Source organism: Rhipicephalus sanguineus, chromosome 3 (genome assembly GCF_013339695.2).
Source record: "Rhipicephalus sanguineus isolate Rsan-2018 chromosome 3, BIME_Rsan_1.4, whole genome shotgun sequence".
Lineage (NCBI taxonomy): Eukaryota > Metazoa > Arthropoda > Arachnida > Ixodida > Ixodidae > Rhipicephalus > Rhipicephalus sanguineus.
Window position 1 is genome coordinate 80,787,787 of NC_051178.1, and position 21,265 is coordinate 80,809,051.

General features: G+C 49.1%; 2 protein-coding genes across 2 annotated transcripts in view; both read left to right on the forward strand.

Moving 5' to 3' along the window:
* LOC119385616 (uncharacterized) overlaps positions 1–21,265 on the forward strand; it is a 231,271-nt gene that overhangs the window by 13,297 nt on the left and 196,709 nt on the right. The window lies entirely within an intron of this gene.
* The window catches only part of LOC119386791 (prodigiosin synthesizing transferase PigC), a 104,668-nt gene continuing 85,607 nt past the window's right edge, over positions 2,205–21,265 (forward strand). The window contains exons 1-5 of the mRNA XM_037654064.2: positions 2,205–2,309; positions 9,059–9,171; positions 9,955–10,007; positions 12,816–12,868; positions 13,249–13,364. Of these exons, the coding sequence (XP_037509992.1) occupies positions 2,227–2,309; positions 9,059–9,171; positions 9,955–10,007; positions 12,816–12,868; positions 13,249–13,364 (418 nt within the window). The 5' untranslated portion in view covers positions 2,205–2,226. The remainder of the gene's footprint in view (positions 2,310–9,058; positions 9,172–9,954; positions 10,008–12,815; positions 12,869–13,248; positions 13,365–21,265) is intronic.

The window sequence follows — 21,265 nt, forward strand, 5'->3', positions numbered from 1 at the left end:
CGCACACATACGCGCGCGTGAGCAACGTCAGCGTAGAGCACGTACAGGGTCACCAGAAATAAACACGAAAAATAAGCATCAGAACGACATAAAGTTGAGCGATAGTTGGTAAGGATCCATCATAAATTAAGGTAACGTGTACAGACACGGACAAAAGAGAAGAGAACAGGATAACACAAACGCCGACTTTGGAATGAAAAGAAATAGTTTGGTGGAAGGTAAACAGGCAGAAGAGCTTACCTGCCGATGCGCAGGTAAGGTAGCGACACCTGTTAATCTGGCACACGTAAGGATCTATGCGAGAAGTAACTGTTCGGGCATTTGATTACTTTTATCGAGATGTCAGGCCTCAACCATTGGACACGTTTCATCATTCCTGTGCCTGTATAACACTGCGTATTCATCGAATTATGTAGTGAATTCACACCCTCGACTATGTAAAGATAGATGAGATGGTGAGCGTCCGGTTAACAACCTCTTAAGCTCTATTATTCTATGATTAACAGAGCGGCCCCCTGCTCCACGTAGAAGTCGTCGCAGCAAATAGGAATTTCGTATATTACAATAGTACGCCAATTTGTAAATTTGCTAGTGTGTACAAAAAATCAGCTCGTCTTTTGTCTCACGACGGCGGAAATCTTACCTAACTGACTGGCAGCCGCAAAAACAATGTTACCGCCGCATCTATTTCCCACTTTTACTTAGGCTGCGCGATAAGGGACAAATTTAACGAAAATCTGCGGCTGAGTTCTTGTTACCGTTGCATTGTGCGGCCATATTCAGGCTTGACGAAATGAACTTTTTAAGCGTTCAGCGAAAGCTTCTACAACTCCAGTATAACCACAGTGCACATCTTACACCACGGGTATAACCTACTTCCAAAGGTCGCGCAAACGGCGCTCTAAAGCTGGCGCTCATTTCCTGCACACATGGTTTGATGCGAGAGCACTTAGAAGGGCGCTAAAGAGAAAATAAATTTTTATCGTGTTAGTGAATTACTCTTTCACAACACCAAAATCACCGGCCTTACCGCCTGGTAAGCGAGAAAACGCGCCACAAGAAAATGCGGGTGGCGACGCCACTTTTGAAGTTCCCACACCAATGGTCATGACGTCATAGACTGTAGTGGCGTCTACTGGGACCTACGCCGTTCCTAATCGGTAAAAATGAAGTACATTGCCCTCTGATAAGGCCCGAGACTTAACGTACCAAGTTTCAGGAAATTTTGCGGTACGACTGTAGCCAAACTATGAAAAATACACTTCGCAATCCCTGACGTCAATCGCGGAGATTTCGGCGTGCCATTTAAGAATGAGATTTTAACATTGGTTTTCTCCTCTGTTGTTAAAGCTACGATAGTGAAATCAACGACATTAGAGTTTTCACACCAAAATTTATCAATCTAAACCGATTCATTGTTTCTCTTCAGTGTCCCTTTAAGGTATTGCGTAGCAATTCCGTTACGGCGCGTCAGCGTAACTTATCGGTGATATGCAAATCCTCGCATCGTTTCAGCTTCATTTATTTCTGCATTGAGTTCATTAAGTGGCAGACTGCTGTTGGAAGTAGGCTTCTAATACTGTATACATTACAAAAATGTAAGTTATATTTTTTTTCATAATGTACACACCACAAAATATGTCAGCACTTTGTTACATCTTTCAAAACTCATTGATGAAAAGTTGTGGCACTAGGCTTGCTCCCGTATAACAACCTAGGCAGTTATCAATAATGAAATTTTCACCGGAAAGACAACTACTCTGAAGAACTCTCGCTGTGTTATTTTCTACACATGTTATTGAGTTAGGCATGAGCTGAAACATAGTGGTGTCAACTGAATGAAACGATTAATATTTCGGGCAGCTTATCAATCAAGGAGCACCAACCAATAGCGGTGTTCGTATTTTAGCTTATGTTATATGTAGACGTGCGCTAAATTCTTTAAAACCAACTTTCCTTCGTAATAATAACTTTGTACTGTCAATGCGCTCTCGAGAATGTATAGTCGAAACCTATAATATATAGCAGGTATTGTTTAATCACTTCATTTTCCACGCAGTAAACACCAGCGAACCGGAAGCTTGACTTCCCAAGAAACGGAAGTTCACGTGAAGTTTGGCTTCATGTAAGTATTTGATTAAACGCCTTACACGGGTCTTATATGTTATGAATATGTATATGCACATTTTGTCACGCAGCTGGTCCACCGTTTCGCACACGTTGGAGATGCCCTCCGAGTTGGCTCCAGCGCTTCTGGCTGAAGGCTTAGCGGAAATGTCAACGTTCAGCATGCTTCGCGATGCCAGTAGGTGAGTGTTCTTTAGCATGCAGCTTTTGCTTTGAACTTCAGTTATACGTCTTGATACATAATAGAAGCAACGAGTTAATGTCTCGCGGTTTCTACTCTTAATGGGCTACGGCTAAACGCCTGTTTTGATGTACCGGACCCGGTGTTGGTATTTTCGCTTCCGTCTCATTCGTTGTTGCTAAATACCAGCCGTGGTACATACGAGTATGAGATGTCGCGCTCTTAAGTACGGGGGCAAAGGTTCAATTTGCGTCTCTGGCAGCGGCATTTGGATGGTTACGAAATACAAGAACACTTGTAATCTTACATTTAGGCGCACGTTAAAGGGGTCATGAACCACTTTGCCAAGTGACCATCGATTGGCCTCAGTATTGGAGTTTATTTCCTCACGAATCAATTGCCGCTAAGGTTTCTCGAATCCCTCAAAAACGAGCGGAGTCATAGGGGCTTTCAAGCGCTTTCTCTTTTCTTTCGTCCCTGCGAGCGCACTCGAAGCTGCACGGGCAAGGATTGCAGTGAAGAAAGAAGTTACGACAGCGCGTGTCATGATTTGAGCAGGCGCGATGAAACGCAATCGCTCTCTCCCTTTGTTGTTCCTGCGCGCTATACGCGTGGACTACTTTTCTTGGCAATGAAGGGTAGGCTACGAAGCCAAAATACGCGTGTGCGGCCGCTGAAGAATATAATCCCACAATTGCGTCCATGTTTTCTGCGTGAGAAATAAAAACAGCAACTGTGCTTTATTTTCTGCGGTACACTGTTTGAAAAGAGGCGCAGCACGCACCAAGGAGACATTTTTATTTCTTTTACTTTATTCAGTGTCAAGCGTCGCACCCTTTACGCGTACCTCGCAGTCAAAATGGCGTCTTCACCCTCTAGCTTTTCCGAAGACTCGCCGACGGAGCTTGTGACGAATTTCACTAACAGATGGCTGTCTAAGCAGACGAAGCAAATGGTGTGCAATGTGATTATTCGAGCACGGCCGCTTTAATAATCTAACGGCCGTCACAGGAGATACGAAAAGTTCACGAACCGAAACTAAATTCTAAACGCGCGCATAACCGGACTACTTCGCGGAGCAGTACATGTGCAGTAGCTCCTCGCCCGTAGCCTTTCCTTCATTGCCAGGAAAAGTTGTCCGCGAGTATACGCCTAGTGCGCGCCGACGGAAGCGTCATAGGTCGTGAACTTGCTCATTACTCTCGGGAAAGTAAGCACGCGGCCGCCGTATTTGCCTACGTCGCTGTGCGTGTGTTTCCGTGTTGTTCACGTTTCCATAGTGAAATAAATAACTTGCGTCGTATGTGTGGTGGCCGAATCTTCGAGACATGTCGAATAACAATTGCTGTGGGGTGGGGTGCTCAAACACCTAAAAAAACTCTCCCGAAACACGTTTTTGCTCATTTACCGCAAGGCCTCATGATCAAGAGCGACGAAACCAATGGATCATCGCCGTTCTTTGGGAAAGGCGAACCGCTTCGTCATTGTGCGAGTTAATGCGTCGCTTCTTGTTGTGATGCTTTCTTTCTGTCATATCGGTGCTCGTTGGGTGCACTCGATCATGCTGACATTGGCAGGCGACGAAAGTTATCGCAGCCTGAGCGTGGGTTGGTTCAGTTCGACCGCCGTGCAAGGGCACTTCGCTCAAGCGTTCTTTATTTATTTAGAGAAACAGCAATGGAGGAATGGTTGACTTCAGGAAGAACAAGAAGTGATTTAGACGCTCATATTCACCGGCTTGACGATTCACTCCACACAACGGTAGCGCTGACGGTTCGTTCGCCTTCGCAGTTGCGCATCACATGTCTCCTGGGCGACCCTCTTCAAAACTTGTCACTGCTCCCACGGCGTCATCTCTTGATACTTCAAAGTCCGACTGACCGCATTATAGCATCAAATAACACGTCTTATCTGGTCGAGCGAAGCACTTGAACAACATAACTTCTCCACTGACTGACTCCTCACTGACTGACCATCCGTCACCGCGCTAACTCGGCTCGCGCCTTGATTCGGGAAGCTTCTACATGATTTGTATGTGCGTAGCTTAGAGAAAGCTGTAGGAAAAGGCTAGATCCTTCTCACAGCTTCGTGCGCGGAATCGGACGGCGCCACTTCGATTCGTCGAATTTTCTCGATCTTTGCGGGCGTTGGGCTGTATCAGCGGCATTTTTTTACTCTCCATGCATAGCCAACGTGGAGCATCTCATTTTACGTTGTCCTGTCTTACACCCTCATCGACGGAACAGCGCCATTTTTATGCATCCCGATTTGGAAGTAGTACAAAAGGACCACGGTGTAAGAATATACTCAGGTAATGACACTCTTCCCCCAACGCATGGGAAACCGCAATCCGCGCGCGTCCAGATAATGTTCGGGTTCTTATCAGATGACTTGCAGAGGGCGCTACGAAAAGCGGGGCAGTCGTCTCCATAGCAACGCGCCTGCTGCTGATAACGTGCATTTTTTGTGCCATTTTGCTCGATAATGTACAGTGCCGTCCACTCTTAGGGTGAACACGGCTCAGCGTGGCCGCGCTCTGCGGAGCGCCAGTGCATCCAGCCAACGCCGGTGCTGGCACGCCCGTGATCGCTTCCCTGTAGTACAGCAAGAGGAGCACGTTCCCAAGCGTCTGCGCCGTTTCGTTTCGATGCGCAGAGCGCGGCCATGCTGATCCATGTTCACCCTAAGAGTGGACGACACTGTACATCCACCAAGCGGCGTCGAGGGGCGAAATCGAGAGAGCAACAGAGAGGGAACGGCGAGAGCGGCGGCGATGACGCAGCACCACCGTGATTCGGCTACTCGCGGGCGCTCTCCGCCTCAAGCCATTAGATGGCGCACCGCTCAACGGACCGATATAGCCGCAAGAGTCGAGGAAAAAGTAGACGAACTACCAGGCAAAGACTGGAAGTATAGTGAGCTGCTACATGTAATCAAGAAAGAAATGGAAATAGAGAAGAAAACTATTTGTTGGAAAGGAAAGAAAAAGCCAAAAAGTTGGTGGAACAAAGAAATCCGGGAAGCGATCGAGATGCGACGTCAGGCATCACGGGAGCACAGACAGGCAAAAAGGAGAAGCGGCCACAGGACGAAGTCAACCAAATATGGGAAATATATTTAGAGCAAAAATCCATTGTGCAGAAATTAGTCGAGGCAAAAATTAAAGGTGAAAGTGAACGCTGGATGACAGAGATTCGCGAAAAGAAGAAGGCCGCGCCTAGGATATTTTGGAGCCACCTAAAAGCGCTGGGTAGGAAGTCTGTCACAATGCAACAACATATGGTAGATGAAGGAGGAAATAAATTGGAAGGATATGAAGCGCTAGGTTACATCCGAAAGATAATAGCCGATTCGTTTAAAAAGGTCCCCCAGGGGATTCCCCCGGTGAGTAAAAGTACGCAAAGGGGTGCAACCGACGAAGATGTAGTACTAGAGAATTTCAATTGGAAGCAGGCCGAAGGAAAAATTCCTAAGCGCACTACTCCGGGCTTAGATGGGGTTCCCGTCAGCCTCATTAACGAATTCGGACATAACACTAAAGAAGCACTGCTGAAAGCCGTAGAAAAGTGCTTAAAGGAGAGGGAAATACCAGACAGTTGGCGAAAAAGTAGAATGAACTTAATCTATAAAGGCAAGGGAGAAAGGGATAACATTCGCTCGCATAGACCGCTAACAATTACATCGGTGCTATACAGGTTGGCGATGCAGGCAGTAAAATTAAAAATAGAAGCGTGGGTAGAACAAAATGATATTTTGGGAGAACTTCAGAATGGATTTCGAATCGACAGGTGGTTAGACGACAATCTGTTTGTTCTTACCCAGTGTATAGAAATATCTAAAATAGAAAACAGGCCCTTATACGTAGCTTATCTAGATATCACCGGGGCGTATGACAACGTTAATCAGGAAATTTTGTGGGATATATTGAAGGAAGTGGGCATAGGTGACGACTGTGTACAGCTTTTGAGGGAAATATACCGAGAAAATACAGTTTGTATAGAATGGGAAGGAATAAGTAGCAAGGACAGCGTTGAAATTAGCAAGGGGCTGAGACAGGGATGCCCTTTGTCCCCGCTGTTATTCATGCTGTACATGGCGAGGATGGAAAAAGCGCTAGAAGGTAGCAACATTGGATTTAATTTGTCACACAAACAGGTCGGAGCGATGGTTGAGCAGAAACTTCCAGGTCTATTTTATGCTGATGATATTGTCTTATTTGCGGACAGTCAAGATGATATACAGCGACTGGCAGATATATGCGGAAGGGAGTGTGAGGCTCTAGGACTAGGATTTAGTGCAACAAAATGTGGATTGATGGTATTCAATGATCACGGAGACCATACGGTCTTAATACAGGGCCAAAAAATACCGAGGGTAAGCGAGTACAAGTACCTCGGAGTATGGGTAAATGAGGGGGATAGATATATGGAGGTACAAGAGAAAGCATCGGTAGCAAAGGGAAAGAGGAATGCTGCAATTATGAAGCACAGAGCTTTATGGGGATACAATAGGTACGAGGTGCTTCGAGGGCTGTGGAAGGGTGTGATGGTTCCGGGGCTTACATATGGGAACTCAGTGGTGTGCATTAAGTCAGAGGTGCAATCAGGAATGGATGTAAATCAAAGGACGGTGGGCCGCCTCGCGTTGGGCGCTCACGGGAAGACGACAAATGAGGCGGTAAAGGGTGATATGGGATGGACAGGCTTTGAAGTGAGGGAAGCGCAGAGCAAAATGAGATTCGAAGAGAGGCTGAGGAAAATGAAGGAGAGTAGATGGGCAGAGAAGGTTTTCAGGTATTTGTATAGAAAAAGCGTTGACACGCAGTGGAGAAAAAGAACTAGGAGGCTCACCAGTAAATATACGGCTGGCAGTGCGGGCGATATGGCAACAAGGAGCATTAAGCGGAAGGTCAGAGAGGCGGAGAGGACTTATTGGATGACAGCGATGGAAAAGAAGCCGGCTCTGAGTAACTACCGAAAAGGAAAAAACGAAATAAGGAGGGAAAGGTTTTATGATAATTCAAGGGGAAGCGCTTTACTGTTTGAAGCAAGGTCGGGCTGCCTTAGAACGCGTAGTTATAAAGCGAGATTCAGTAACGAAGAAGAACATTGTACATGCTGCGGGGGAACTAAGGAAACGATGGAACATGTACTGATTGAATGTGGCGATATTCACCCAGGTATACGTGTGGGCACGAGTCTACATGAAGCCTTGGGTTTTAGGGACAACAATGGAAAGCTGAACACGTCCGCGATAGAAATAAGTAAGAGACGGTTAGAGTATTGGTGGCAGAAAAGTAGAGATAAAGTACAAAAATAAATAATGGGGGAAAATAAGGTCATTCTGCCTTAAGAGGCAGAGAGATGGACCGTGAATTTATATTTTTTGGTATAATAACATAGATTTAATCAATGTAGATAAGGCATTAGGACAACATGAAACAAGGAAGCTTTTTTTTCTTCTTTCTCTTTTTTTTCTCCTTCGAGCCTGGTGGCAGACATGTCACCGCCCCGTTATAAAGGGGACGCTCATAGCATCCATCCATCCATCCACGACCGAACATTTTCTGGCCGCTTAGGCGCGCGCAGTGTCAACACCTGAATATTCTTACACCGTGAAAAGGACATACTCGAACACCCTCAACAGCTTATCACATTAGCCCACTTCGGAGTTAATAGCGGCTTGGCGCGAGTGATTTAGTGTGTGCCTACCAACCTTCCCCCACCCCCAACCTCCTCATCAGTGGCCTTCGGTCCTCCCTTTGCCTAATAAAAGAATCTATCATCATCATCATCTGTTGCGAAGAGGGTAAGGGGCGCGCTTTCGGTGACTTTTGACACTTGTTTTTTCGATGCGCGCGCTTTGTCGCCTACGAACATTCAGCGCCGAGTTTTCATGCCGTCGTTTGAAATAAGCGACGCGCGCTTATTTAAGCGCTCGTTTGTGACAGACACCGTGTACCAGTCCACTTTTGTAGAGACCCGCGCCTTTCCTGCATTTGCCAGCGCAGAATTAGTTGTTTGGCACAAGAACGAAGAGGAAATCGCAGCCACGAACTTCATCCATCCCCTCCCAGCAAAGCTATGCAAAAAGGTTGTCGTCTGCTCGGCTTCCCGCGCGTATATTGTCGCCGGCGCCCTCTAGGTGGCTATCAGCATAGTGTGGCTTAAAGCCCTTTAGTGTGGCTCGCTATAGAATGTTAGCAGACTGCGGAGCGCAGCGCCTGCACGTGGCAGCTCCCCGTGGCAAGATGCACATCTGATCCAAACGCCGCCCTTCATTCTGCCCACTCCTCGACGCCAAGCAGCGGGTGCCGGAAGCTCCAAAGGGAGTGAGCAAGGACCCCTGTTTGAAGAGAAGGGCGCCTGAGAAAATGGCAACTTCGCGCCCGGCGTGTAAGCTCTCCTTGTTCATAGCAGCTTCTGCTATCCGCAGGGGTGTTTCATGATCTCTTTATAGCAACCTGCAGGTCGTGAAAATGAACCCGGTGCCGCATAACCATATCTTTGCTTTGGGACGTAGAAAGGCGAGAATTAAAGGTTTATTTATTTTCAGTTTTCCTTTTTTTTCGGAATGCTCATGCTTGCAAGCTTCGCTTACTTCAGCTATTCTACAAGAGGGAAAAAATGCACAGGTACATAAGTTTTGTTAGCCGAAGAATGACAACCTTTAGTTGCAATACCGAGTGGGCATTCTCTTAAACATTTTCCCAGCATTTTTTTAAGTAAACATCTTCTGGGTCTTTCATAGGTTAGCGAGTGAAATGGACACGTACGATCAAGCTGGCACGATGTTTGGTGAGCTGACTGTAGAGGGCGAGACGAGAGAGTTGTCCTTGTGGGGATACAAAATCAGGAGTCAAGGTAAGCACTTATTCGCTCATAAACTGTGTAATGCGTATTTTCTTATGTCCCGAAAGCATTGCAAATTTCTGCAAGAAATAGTGCCAATTTCTCACTTCAAGTATTCTTTTTTTTTGTCATTAGTCAACCGCTGTTGTTGTGATGTTACTTAGTCGCCTTCCTTTGAGTCATACTTAATAAAATGGCAATGCGTGCACTGACACATTTAGATAACTCAGCTTTGAAGGCCTTAGAATAGATAAATGAACTTCACGCTTATAATTTTTTTAACATGAACCGCAGGCGGTAAGTCCCCTGCTAAGGTCGTTTTTCTTTCATGTACACGATGTCTGGGATAAATTTAAGCAAGCTGCAAATCACCAAGGCCTTATTGGAGGACTTGATCAAATGCGCGCGCTTTGCTATTTTGTGGATGAAGTCGTGCCACGCTTTCGTAAATTGCATATTTCGCCAATATACGAATAACCGGAATTAGAAGCGCTTAGTTCGAAACTTTAAGTAAGGAGCTTGCAGGTGTCCCACAAGAAACAATCCAATGTGTATTTCCTTGAAGCCTCCTTGTTATGTATTCTCTTTTTCTAACAGAAGCAAAAAATGACCGCACGCTATTCCCACTTGGGCGCTGCGACTGCTCTGATCTTAAACGTTCCGCGAATGAACTGACATTAAGCATTGGTCTTGCGTATCGTTTGCGAATCGCTATCATGTCGCTCGTGCGTACGCACACGCTACTTGATGTGCCAGTTGCAGATAAGTGAGACTGAAAATTTTTTTTCTTTTTAGGAAGCGCGCCACACGGGACTTACGAAGAACATCATCACTTAGGATTCCTCGAGGTAAATACTTCAACATTGTAATTATATAGTGCTAATAAAGAAGACGCACGTCGCAGCTGCGTTTCTAAACAAGAACTTCATCTTAGGCAGCACTCAAAGCTTGTAAATTCCTAAAAACGTTAGCACCGATATACCGAGAATAGGTTTAACTTGTTATTACGCATGATTTATGCCGGTATGATACGCATTGTTGATTTGTATTCACCCGCTGATATAGATAAATGAGAAACTACTATTTCCGAGGATGGATATACGTCAGTCTTGTCATCCCTTCTACGTGGATTCGAAAACTGGGCACGCACATATGCGTGCCCGGTGACGAATGATATACATTTATTCATGACTCTGAAATTTTATGCAAAGTCCGCCGCGTTGGTACAGTGATTACGGTGCTCGGCCGCTGACCCAAAGGTTGCGGGTTCGACCATGGCTGCGGCGGTCGCATTTCATTGAAGGCGAAATGGTAGAGGTGCACGTACTGTGCGAAGTCAATGCACGTTAAACAACAGCAGATGGCCGAAATTTCGGGAGCCCTACTCTATAACGTGCTTCATAATCCTATCATGGTTTTGGCACGTAAAACCCCCTATTTTTATTTGTATTATTTTTGTTGAAATTGATGCCGAATAGACGCGTAGAAATTGCGATAAAAGTTCGCTGGATCGAGATTGAAATAAGGCTGCGTTGCTTTGATAACGGTGTATAGCCATTATTAGCCAATAATAGCTAACATGCTGGCAGTATGCAAGAAAATACGGTAGTCGGATTCGATAACAAGTTATTGCACACCATCACAACCGGTTACAGAAACCTACAGAATAAAGTGCCGATTCTACGCCTGTAGCCACCGAAAAGCGACAATTTAGAACCGGCAGCACTGGACCGTGATAACGCCGATGACTGTGTACGGTCAGCATCGTCAGAACAGAACGGCTGAGTGAGAGCGATCGATGTTCAGATATGCCAGAGACACACGCTTGCTCCGGTTAACAGAAAGTTCCATGAAGAAGTTGCCTTTAGAAGCCTTATCAAAACTAACGGCTCAAAGAGATAGTAATGACGAAACTTTCCAGTGCTACTTTTATGAATGCTCTCAACAACCCACATATCGGTAATAATAATATCTGGGGTTTTACGTCCCAAAACTACAACATGATTATGAGGGACGCCGTAGTGGCTGGCTCCGGAAATTTCGACCATCTGGTACTACAACGACGCCTACAACGACGCCGATACTGGAATTTATGCGAAACGAGCTCTTTAACGCTGTCGCGTTAATGCATTGGAAGCGGTGACATCGCACTGCACTGACATCGCACAGATACGGGCCCCTACCATTTCGCCTCCATCGAAACCAGGACCTTTGGGTCAGCAGACGAGCACCATAACCACTGATCCACCGTGTAGGACAGTCCCCAAATCGGTAACACACACTTGAACCAGACATCCATCATGAGAAACCCCGAAGTTCTCTGAGACTCTACGGCCGGTTTGCAATCATGCTGCGATTCTGAAGTGCCGTTGTGTCATAAAATCAGTTCTAAACCCTTCCTTCCGGAAAGTCTAGATAAAAATTTTGGAGGGCGCTTGAGCTTCGCCTTCAAGAGAAGCCGCATCGCCTTTTCAATTCCTAGCCTGGCTTCGGTTATCGGTGCATGCCTCAATCGTGCCAAAAGGAAGCGAACGACTGTGCGTGTACCATAGGCCATTTCAAACTATCCTAGAATGCTTACTGCAAGTGCAGTTGTTAAGTGCCCAGTACGCCATAGTTATTCCTTTTGCGAATCAGTGAAGGGCCCACTACAAGTTCGTGTGGAAACACGCGATCCTACGCAGATGTTCACCTTGTTGATGCTTTTGCTGCTGTTGATGATGATCAAATGTGTCTGAGCGCTTTTTAACCGGTCTGTCTTTAGAATACCCATTCGTTGCGAAATTCACATGTTCTGACGCCTGGCGCGATTTGGCGCTTCTGCCACGCAATATTGCATGCGTTAAGGGGACTCTTTCCACTACATGACATTCATATGATATTTTTTTCCGAAGCAGATTCAAGGAATATCGTGGCTTTGTGGTAGAACACCTGCTTGCCACGTAAATGGCCTGGATTCAATTCTTACTCGAACAGAAGTGTTTTGTTATTAATTTTATTTCCATCTTTCTAAATTTTTTGGTCACGGACAAGATGATTATTTTTCGCTCACAACCAACGACGCCGTCACCGACGCCTATAACGACGCCGATACTGAGATTTATGCGAAACGAGCTCTTTAACGCTGTCGCGTTAATGCATTGGAAGCGGTAAGCACTCTGAGACATAGACAACAAAAAGAACACGCAGGGCCCTCTGTGTGCTCTTTTTTGTTGCCTGTGTCTCAGTGTGCTTACCGGTTTCGATGTGTCATAGTACTAGCTACAGTGGGATACAACTTAAGAAGTCCGCAGAGGCCTCGCCCGGGCGACCGAAGCGTGGCAGTCGATTGTCTCCACGACTAAAGAAATAGTCCTGCTCGTGCACTCGGCAATGTTCTCTGAAGGCGTGGTCACCGGCAGTCCGGCTCATGATGTCAGTCCGGAGGGCGCGCCCATTGGTGTAGACTTGTGCGCATCCGCCTTTGAGGGGGAAAAGCCGCGGACTTCTAAGGTTGTATCCGACTATCGATTGGATGGATACCTTAGTTCACTACATACGTAAATGTCGATTCAAATGAACGAAAGCTTCCGTCGTTCTCCTGAATTCTTACATCTACTCATAAATTGGGTGACGCGCGACGTGAAATATAACGTCAGATTATTGATCTCTTGCAGAATGGCGACATGTACCACTACGTTCGCTCTACAAGCTACGGAGGAGAAAATGGGTGAGCGATAGCAGCGACGCAGTGCGCGATGGAGTGGTTACTTCGCGTATTATGCTGCAGTGCATTCATGTGTTGGCTTAAGTACTTATCTTAGAAAGAAGCAGGAGTTACGATATTATCCCTCTTTTTTTATGGTGCTACAGAAGAGGCTGCCTTCCTGCATAATTTTCTCAAAATTACAATGTCATCGTTAAGCGAGCTTGTATATTTTTTGTGTTTCTTGGCTTCCCTCGACAGTAGAACTGCAGATGGGAAAAATTTAGAAGTCGATTTTACCTGTTGAAAGAAAGCCTTTCAACAGCAGGCTGTAAGCACGTATACTTGCGTTGAGGGCATAGATATCTTGGTTAAAGGAGGCTGTGCCACCCTATTTGCCACAGCGTCTCGTACGGGTCCATCTACGCACCTGCGTCCGTGATGCGGCCGATCGACTGCAGCCATGTGAACATGGACGAGGCCTTGCACGCCGAGCGTAGCAGGCTCAACATAGGAAGTGGTGAGTTTTCGTGCTGAGTTTTCATCACAGGTTAAAAAAAAATGCCACGCAGAATCTATTTTGGGAGTTGTCTAAATGATGTGTAAGCATAGATATCTATTTAGGTTGCAGCTACAGTGAGCTTTGTAGCTCACTGAAGTAGCTGCCTGTCCTGTCCGAGAACGCTGTTTTCGGGAGGCATCAACGTGACGTCATTCATGTTCATTGTAGCGTTCCCCGTCGTCTGGAAGAGCCGCAGGGCACGCTCACCCCGCAGCCACCATAACACGTGCTTTGGCATCAATTTTTCGGAAAGTTAAAGTTTTCCTGGTATGTGCAATCCAACATGTCGGCTTGAAATTTTTGTCTTGTAGAGGTCTTTTATTCTGCCAATAGGAAATTCGACGAAGATTATTTGAAAGTGTTCTGCTGTTACATTTGTTTTGCACCGCTGATACAACGAATTCATATGGCTCAAATACTCACATATTTGTTTTCGTTGTGTAGCCTAGTCAGGCCCATAGCCAGAAATTTTTTTCGGGGGGTGGGGGCTTGCAGGAGGCCTTGAATATTTAAGGAAAACAATCATTTTTCAGTAATTATTCAACCTCCCTCGGAATTTTTTTGGGGGGTGGGGGGGATTTCACCTAAGGCCATTCGTGTAGCTGACATATGTTCATATCTCCATGTAGGTCATGCATTCAGGTAGGTCACACATGCTCATATTTTGCAAGCACGCGCGTGTTCCCTTATGAGGATGTATGCGAAGACTGAATAAAAAATATGCCGCGTACCTGCGTGCTTCGCTTCAAATGTCGTCGAAAGACGATACAGGAGCGCTGCGTTAGAGTTACTGTATATGCTACCTTTGGGTAGCAGAGTTGCGCATAGGTCTGGCTAGCAACCATGGCTATGTCGCGAAGACTCGCTCCGTTCTTGCAGGCGACATGCCTACCGGGTCACTGGTCGACATCTTTGGCGTGTCGAAGAGTGGGGATTTACTTTAATGTGAATGACTAGTGTCAATCCAGTTCGCTGCAGCGGCGCCATCGAGAAATACAAAAATTGGCCCCAGCGTCAGCTTCTCCGCAACGCATGCTTGCTAGCGGCGTTTGGAAGACAGATGCGCAACTCTGCTACCTAAAGGCAGCATATGCAGTAACTCTACGCGGCGTGAGATATGGGCGCCATCTGGCAATACGTCGGGAAACGAGCTTGTGCACAGGGCACGCAGGAGGAAAGTTCTTTCCTTCCTCCGTGGCAGAGGGCTTTCTTCGGCGCGTCGCATTTTCAGCGCAGCTTAAGAAACTAGGGTCTTTAGAATTACGTGTCTATGTATTTTCTATTAAAGGAACACACCACCTAATACTTACCCAGTGATGTTCAGCCTCAGATATGCGTAATATTTGCTTCTCGATCGACAACGTTCACAAGTATGAACAGCCGTACCAGTTCAAGATGGGTGGGCGGTAAGCAAGTGGTTTACCTTTGCCGGGCGGCTGAATCGGGTGACAGACAGACAGACAGACAGACAGACAGACAGAACAAAATTTCTGCGTTTAAGTTCTTCAAGACTATCGTTTTTAAAATGAATGCGCAGCGCAGTGGGTAAGCCATGTTCTTTGGAGCTTGAGTGCCCGGGCTCAAACCCAAGCTCCAGAGTGGAGACTTATTTTTCCTTATTCATTTCTTTCTTTGTAGCGGCGATCGGCCTTAGTCAAATCTCCGGATCTAGATTTCTGAATGTTGTTTTGGCTTTTCTGGGGTGTTATATCTGAGCCATGTTGTAAGTGCACGCGGCCTCAACCCTGACCTGTCCAAGGAAAGTGCACTGGCCACCATTCCACCTACCCATCTGACTACGGCTTAACAAGTCAAACGTTTTTTGGGCTTTGCGTCCTATTGCCGCTGCCTTATTCCTTACACTGCAGTAAAAAAGAACCCACTGAATGAACTATTCAAATAGTAGTTCCAATGTTACTGGGAATCACAGCAAGAAGCCGCCTTCAGAGACCTCAATACTGCGCTGCTGTCACCACCCACACTATGCCACTACCAGGAGAACGCACTTCTTGATCTTCGTGCAGCTCAACGCGCAGACAAGAATGTGAAAGACATCGCTCGCCTACTCCCTGGTGCACTGCCTTCTAACATCTATCATATAGAAACGTTGAAAACTGCTCACGCTAACCGTGACAGTATTGTCACGTGGTAGTCACGTAGACGAAGACAGCAGTCAGCACGTCCGAGATGAAACTGTTTATTTGGCCGAACTTGTGGCCGGGAAACTGAAATTCACAGTACAGCAATACGCTGATAGCGGCGAACAGAGCGTCGACCGTCGATCAACTAACAAGCGGTGAAGCGCGTCGGCATTTAAACATGTGCCGTCGAATATTCCAGCGTTATCGCTGGCTATCGTGTAATTTCTAGAATAAGCTCGAGTGTGCGCGTCTTGCGCGCAATCTTAACAAAACGATCTACAATGATCGTGAAGGTTCTCGAACAATGAGGCGCGGTTCGCGCTGAGCGTTGCTGGCAGTCTCTGTGGCCGAAAACCGAATATAGCAAAAGTGATAAAGAAACGCACGTGGCAATGCCCCCCTCTGAAAGAGCATCCTCCCGATGCTTAAAACATGACACGGGGAGGGTGAGGGGGGGGGTGGCCAATACATGCAACAATAAATAACAAGAATAAAGCAAGAAAGAACAATAAACAATAAGCAAAAGTACAGTCCTCAGATTCACTAACGCGCGTAATATGGCTTGAGGCGCACGACATGGACGACTTCAGGTCGCGCACGGCGCCGCTGAGAGTTCGTAATGCCGTCAGGGTCGAGTGCGCCGAGGCGTCGAAGTACCCTGTACGGTCCGAAGTATCGTCGCAGAAGCTTCTCACTAAGTCCCCGTCGGCGTATTGGCGTCCATACCCATACACGGTCACCGGGTTGGTATTCCATGTGGCGTCGTCGAAGGTTGTAGCGGCGGCTGTCAGTCGTCTGCTGGTTCTTAATCCGTAGGCGGGCGAGCTGTCGTGCTTCTTCGGCGCGCTGTAGGTAGGTGGTCACGTCGATGTTTTCCTCGTCGGTCACGTTTGGTAACATGGCGTCGAGCGTCGTTGCCGGGCTCCGTCCGTAGACCAACTTGTATGGCGTCATCTGTGTCGTTTCTTGTACGGCCGTGTTGTACGCGAAGGTCACGTACGGAAGGATGGCGTCCCATGTCTTGTGTTCGACGTCGACGTACATGGCCAGCATGTCGGCGATGGTCTTATTTAGACGCTCGGTGAGGCCATTGGTCTGCGGGTGGTAAGCGGTGGTGCGGCGGTGGCTCGTCTCGCTGTACTTGAAGATCGCCTGAGTTAGGTCCGCAGTAAAGGCGGTACCTCTGTCTGTTATGAGGACCTCTGGGGCGCCATGACGCAAGAAGATGCGCTCCACGAAGAACTTGGCTACCTCGGCGGCACTGCCTTTGGGCAAGGCCTTTGTCTCGGCGTAGCGGGTGAGGTAGTCAGTCGCCACGACGATCCACTTGTTTCCGGTATTGGACGTCGGGAACGGGCCCAGTAAGTCCATCCCGATTTGCAGGAACGGCCGTCGAGGTGGCTCGATAGGCTGTAGAAGTCCGGCTGGCCTAGTGGGCGGTGTCTTGCGTCGCTGGCAGTCCCGGCAGGTCTTTACGTAACGGGTGACGTCGGCGGAAAGGCGCGGCCAGTAGTACTTCTCCTGTATTCTTGCTAGCCTGCGAGAAACACCCAGGTGTCCAGACGTCGGGTCGTCGTGTAGAGCCTGGAGGGCCTCTGGCCGCAATGTCGAGGGTACCACGAGAAGGCAATCGGCTAGAAGCGGTGAGAAGTTCTTCTTTAGGAGAACACCGTTGCGCAAGAAAAACGACGTCCGTCCCCGCGTGAATACCTTCGGAACGACGGTGGTCCTGCCCTCGAGATAATCCACAAGGCCCTTCAGTTCCGGGTCGGCTCGCTGTCGTTCGGCAAGGTCGTCGGCACTTATGGCTCCCAAGAAGCTGTCCTCATCCGGGTCGTCGCGCGGTGGTGGGTCGACAGGGGCACGAGACAGGCAGTCGGCGTCGGAGTGTTTCCTTCCGGACTTGTACACGACGGTAATGTCAAACTCTTGAAGTCTTAGGCTCCACCGTGCGAGGCGACCTGAAGGGTCCTTCAAGTTAGCTAGCCAACACAAGGCGTGATGGTCGCTCACAACTTTGAAGGGCCTGCCGTAGAGGTAGGGGCGAAACTTTGACGTAGCCCAGACGATGGCGAGGCACTCCTTTTCTGTTGTGGAATAGTTCGCCTCTGCCTTAGACAGCGACCGGCTAGCATAACTGATAACCCTTTCCAGTCCACCCGTCCGCTGCACAAGGACGGCGCCGAGTCCTACGCTGCTTGCATCGGTGTGAATCTCCGTATCGGCGTATTCGTCGAAATGCGCAAGAATCGGAGGTGTCTGCAGGCGTCGTTTGAGTTCATGAAATGCTTCGACTTGCGCTGTTTGCCACCTGAATTCGACGTTAGTCTTCGTGAGAAGCGTCAGTGGTTCGGCGATCCGTGAAAAGTTTTTGACGAATCGTCTGTAATATGCGCATAAGCCGAGAAATCGGCGCACGGCCTTCTTGTCGGTGGGTGAGGCGAAGTCGGCGATGGCAGCTGTTTTCCGCGGGTCTGGGCGCACTCCAGACTTGCTGATCACATGACCCAGAAACAGGAGCTCGTCGTACGCGAATCGGCACTTTTCTGGCTTCAGGGTCAGTCCAGAGGTCTTGATTGCTTGAAGTACTGCCTCAAGCCGCCGGAGATGCTCGTCGAAGGTCGAGGAGAACACGACGACGTCGTCCAAATACACAAGGCACGTCTGCCACTTTAATCCGGCCAGTACGGTGTCCATGACGCGCTGAAACGTCGCAGGTGCCGAGCAAAGACCGAAAGGCATGACCGTGATCTCAAAGAGGCCATCGGGTGTTATAAAAGCGGTCTTTTCTCGGTCTCTTTCGTCTTCTTCGATCTGCCAATAACCGGTCTTGAGGTCCATCGACGAAAAGTACGTCGCGTTGTGAAGTCGATCCAGGGTGTCGTCTATCCGTGGGAGGGGGTACACGTCCTTCTTCGTGATTTTATTCAGGCGCCGATAATCAACGCAGAAGCGCAGTGTCCCGTCCTTCTTCTTCACTAACACCACGGGTGACGCCCACGGACTCTTTGAAGGCTGGATGATGTCGTCGCGTAGCATTTCGTCGACTTGTTTCTTTATGGCCTCACGTTCTCGCGTCGAAACTCTGTAGGGGCTCTGACGAAGTGGTCGAGAATTTTCTTCTATTATAATGCGGTGCTTAGCAAGGGGCGTTTGTCGGACCCGCGATGACGACGAGAAACAGTCCTTGTATTGCAGGAGCAGGTTTTTGAGCTGGTCTTGCTTGACCTTCGGAATGCTCGGGTTGACGTCAAAATCCGGTTCGGGGCCTCTATTCGTCGAAGCAGTTTCGGCAGCATCGAAGAGGGCGAAAGCACTGCTGGCGGCTACACATTCGTCGATGTAGGCAACCGTCGTACCAATGTTGAGGTGGCGATATTCGTGGCTGAAGTTCGTCAGCACTGCCTTTGCTTTACCGTCACGCAGCTCGGCTATACCTCGTGCGACGCATATTTGACGGTTCAGGAGTAGGTGCTGATCGCCCTCGATGACGCCTTCAAGGTTCGCAGGTTTTTCGGTGCCGACGGAGATAATGACGCTGGAGCGTGGCGGAACGGTCACCTGCTCTTCTGTCACATTCAATGTATGCTTCCCTGGCGTCGCATGTGGCGGGAGCGCTTTGTCTGAGGTTAGTGTTATCGACTCAGACCTCAGGTCGATGACGGCGCCATGGTCACTTAGGAAGTCCATTCCAAGTATCACATCCCTGGAGCAGTTCTGTAGGATTACAAAGCTCGCAGGATAAGTCCGGTTTTTGATGGTGACTCTCGCCGTGCAGACACCAATCGGCGTTATCAGATGGCCTCCAGCGGTCCGGATCTCGGGGCCTTCCCAAGCAGTCCTAACTTTCTTCAACTTTGTTGCGAACGGCCCACTGATGACGGAATAGTCGGCTCCAGTGTCCACGAGAGCGGTGACGTTGTGGCCGTCGACCAGAACGTCGAGGTCGCTAGTCCGCCGTCTTGCGTTGCGGTTACGTCGTGGCGTCGGATGACGGCTACGTCGGTTTGCACCGCTGTTTCCGCGTTGCGTCGTCAGGTCTCCTTCCGGTCGCAAAGCTTCGTCTTCAGGACGTCGTTCGGCGTGCGGCGGGGGCTCGGAACTTCGTCGCGGCGTCGTCGTCGACGGCGGAGGATCTTCACCATTTCGTCGTTCAGCAACCGCACCTCCATCGGTTGCTGCCCTTAGTTTTCCGGATACGGGCTAGGCGAGCGGCCCCGGTTTGGGCCAGTGTACTGCCGGCGGTGCGGTGACATGTAGCGGCCGGGCGACGGCGAGCGGGAAGGTCGTCGTCCTTGCCACTGTGTTCCGGTGAGGTAGTCGTCGATGTCGCGAGGCCGTTCGCCTGGCTGCGGGCGCGGCGCGTTGACGGCGAATCCGCGTAGCCCCATCTGTCGGTACTGGCAGCGGCGGTACGTGTGGGCGGCCTCCCCGCAGTGGTAGCAGAGCGGGCGGTTGTCAGGGGCACGCCAAACGTCGGTCTTTCGGGGGGCACAGCGTTGTCCTGTCGGTGGGCGGTAAGGCGTCGGTTGTGGTGGCGGCGGTGCCTGGCGGCGAAACTCCTGCGGCGGCGCGGCGTCTTGACGTGGGCGAGGAGGAGGGGCGTTGCGTCGGGCTGCAGCAGCATAGTTCATGACTTCCGACTGAGCCTGCGGTGCTTCGGGAATTCCAAGCGATTGCCGGACTTCCTCGCGGACAACGTCGGCGATTGAATCCACTTGATGCTGTGGCGAAGGTAACAGTTTGCGCAGCTCCTCCCGAACAATCGCTCTGATGGTTTCGCGCAAATTGTCGGTGGCCAGCGAGTGCACTTCGGAATAGGTTGCAGACAGCGGAGAGCGGTTGTATTGTTTCGTCCGCATGTCAAGTGTCTTTTCGATAGTTGTGGCCTCGGTGAGGAATTCGGTGACTGTTTTCGGGGGGTTCCGCACCAATCCTGCGAAGAGGTCTTGTTTCACTCCCCGCATAAGGAAGCGGACCTTTTTTTCCTCAGGCATGGCAGCGTCGGCCAGGCGGAAAAGTCGCGTCATCTCTTCCGTGTAAATGGTTACGCTCTCATTCGGTAGCTGCGCCCTTGTCTCCAGCAAAGCAGCAGCCTTTTCTTTGCGGACGATGCTCGCGAATGTATTAAGGAACGTTGTCCGAAAGAGGTCTTAGGTTTGAAGGCTCGATTCACGGTTCTCGAACCACGTCTTCGCGTCGTCTTCTAGGTAGAAGAAGACGTGGCGCAGCTTCTCTTCAGAGTCCCAGTGATTGAAGGTGGTGACTCGCTCGTACGTCTCCAGCCAGCTCTCCAGGTCTTCAAACGACGATCCACGGAAAGTCGGTGGCTCCTTTGGCTGTTGCATCACGACCGTTGTAGGCGGCATGGGGGCTGTCATCGTCTCGGCGGTCGATGTGACGGTCTTGGGCTGCCTGGTGTTTTCAGGAAGGAGCCCGTACTCTGGGTGCAGTCCCTTCTGCCGGCGGCTGGTACGACGATCCGGGTTGTCTGTAGCGTCGTCTTCTCCGCGGCTTGGGCTTGGGTCAGCGCTCCGCGGTGGCGTCCGGATCATGAAGCAGCACCTCCACCAGATGTCACGTGGTAGTCACGTAGACGAAGACAGCAGTCAGCACGTCCGAGATGAAACTGTTTATTTGGCCGAACTTGTGGCCGGGAAACTGAAATTCACAGTACAGCAATACGCTGATAGCGGCGAACAGAGCGTCGACCGTCGA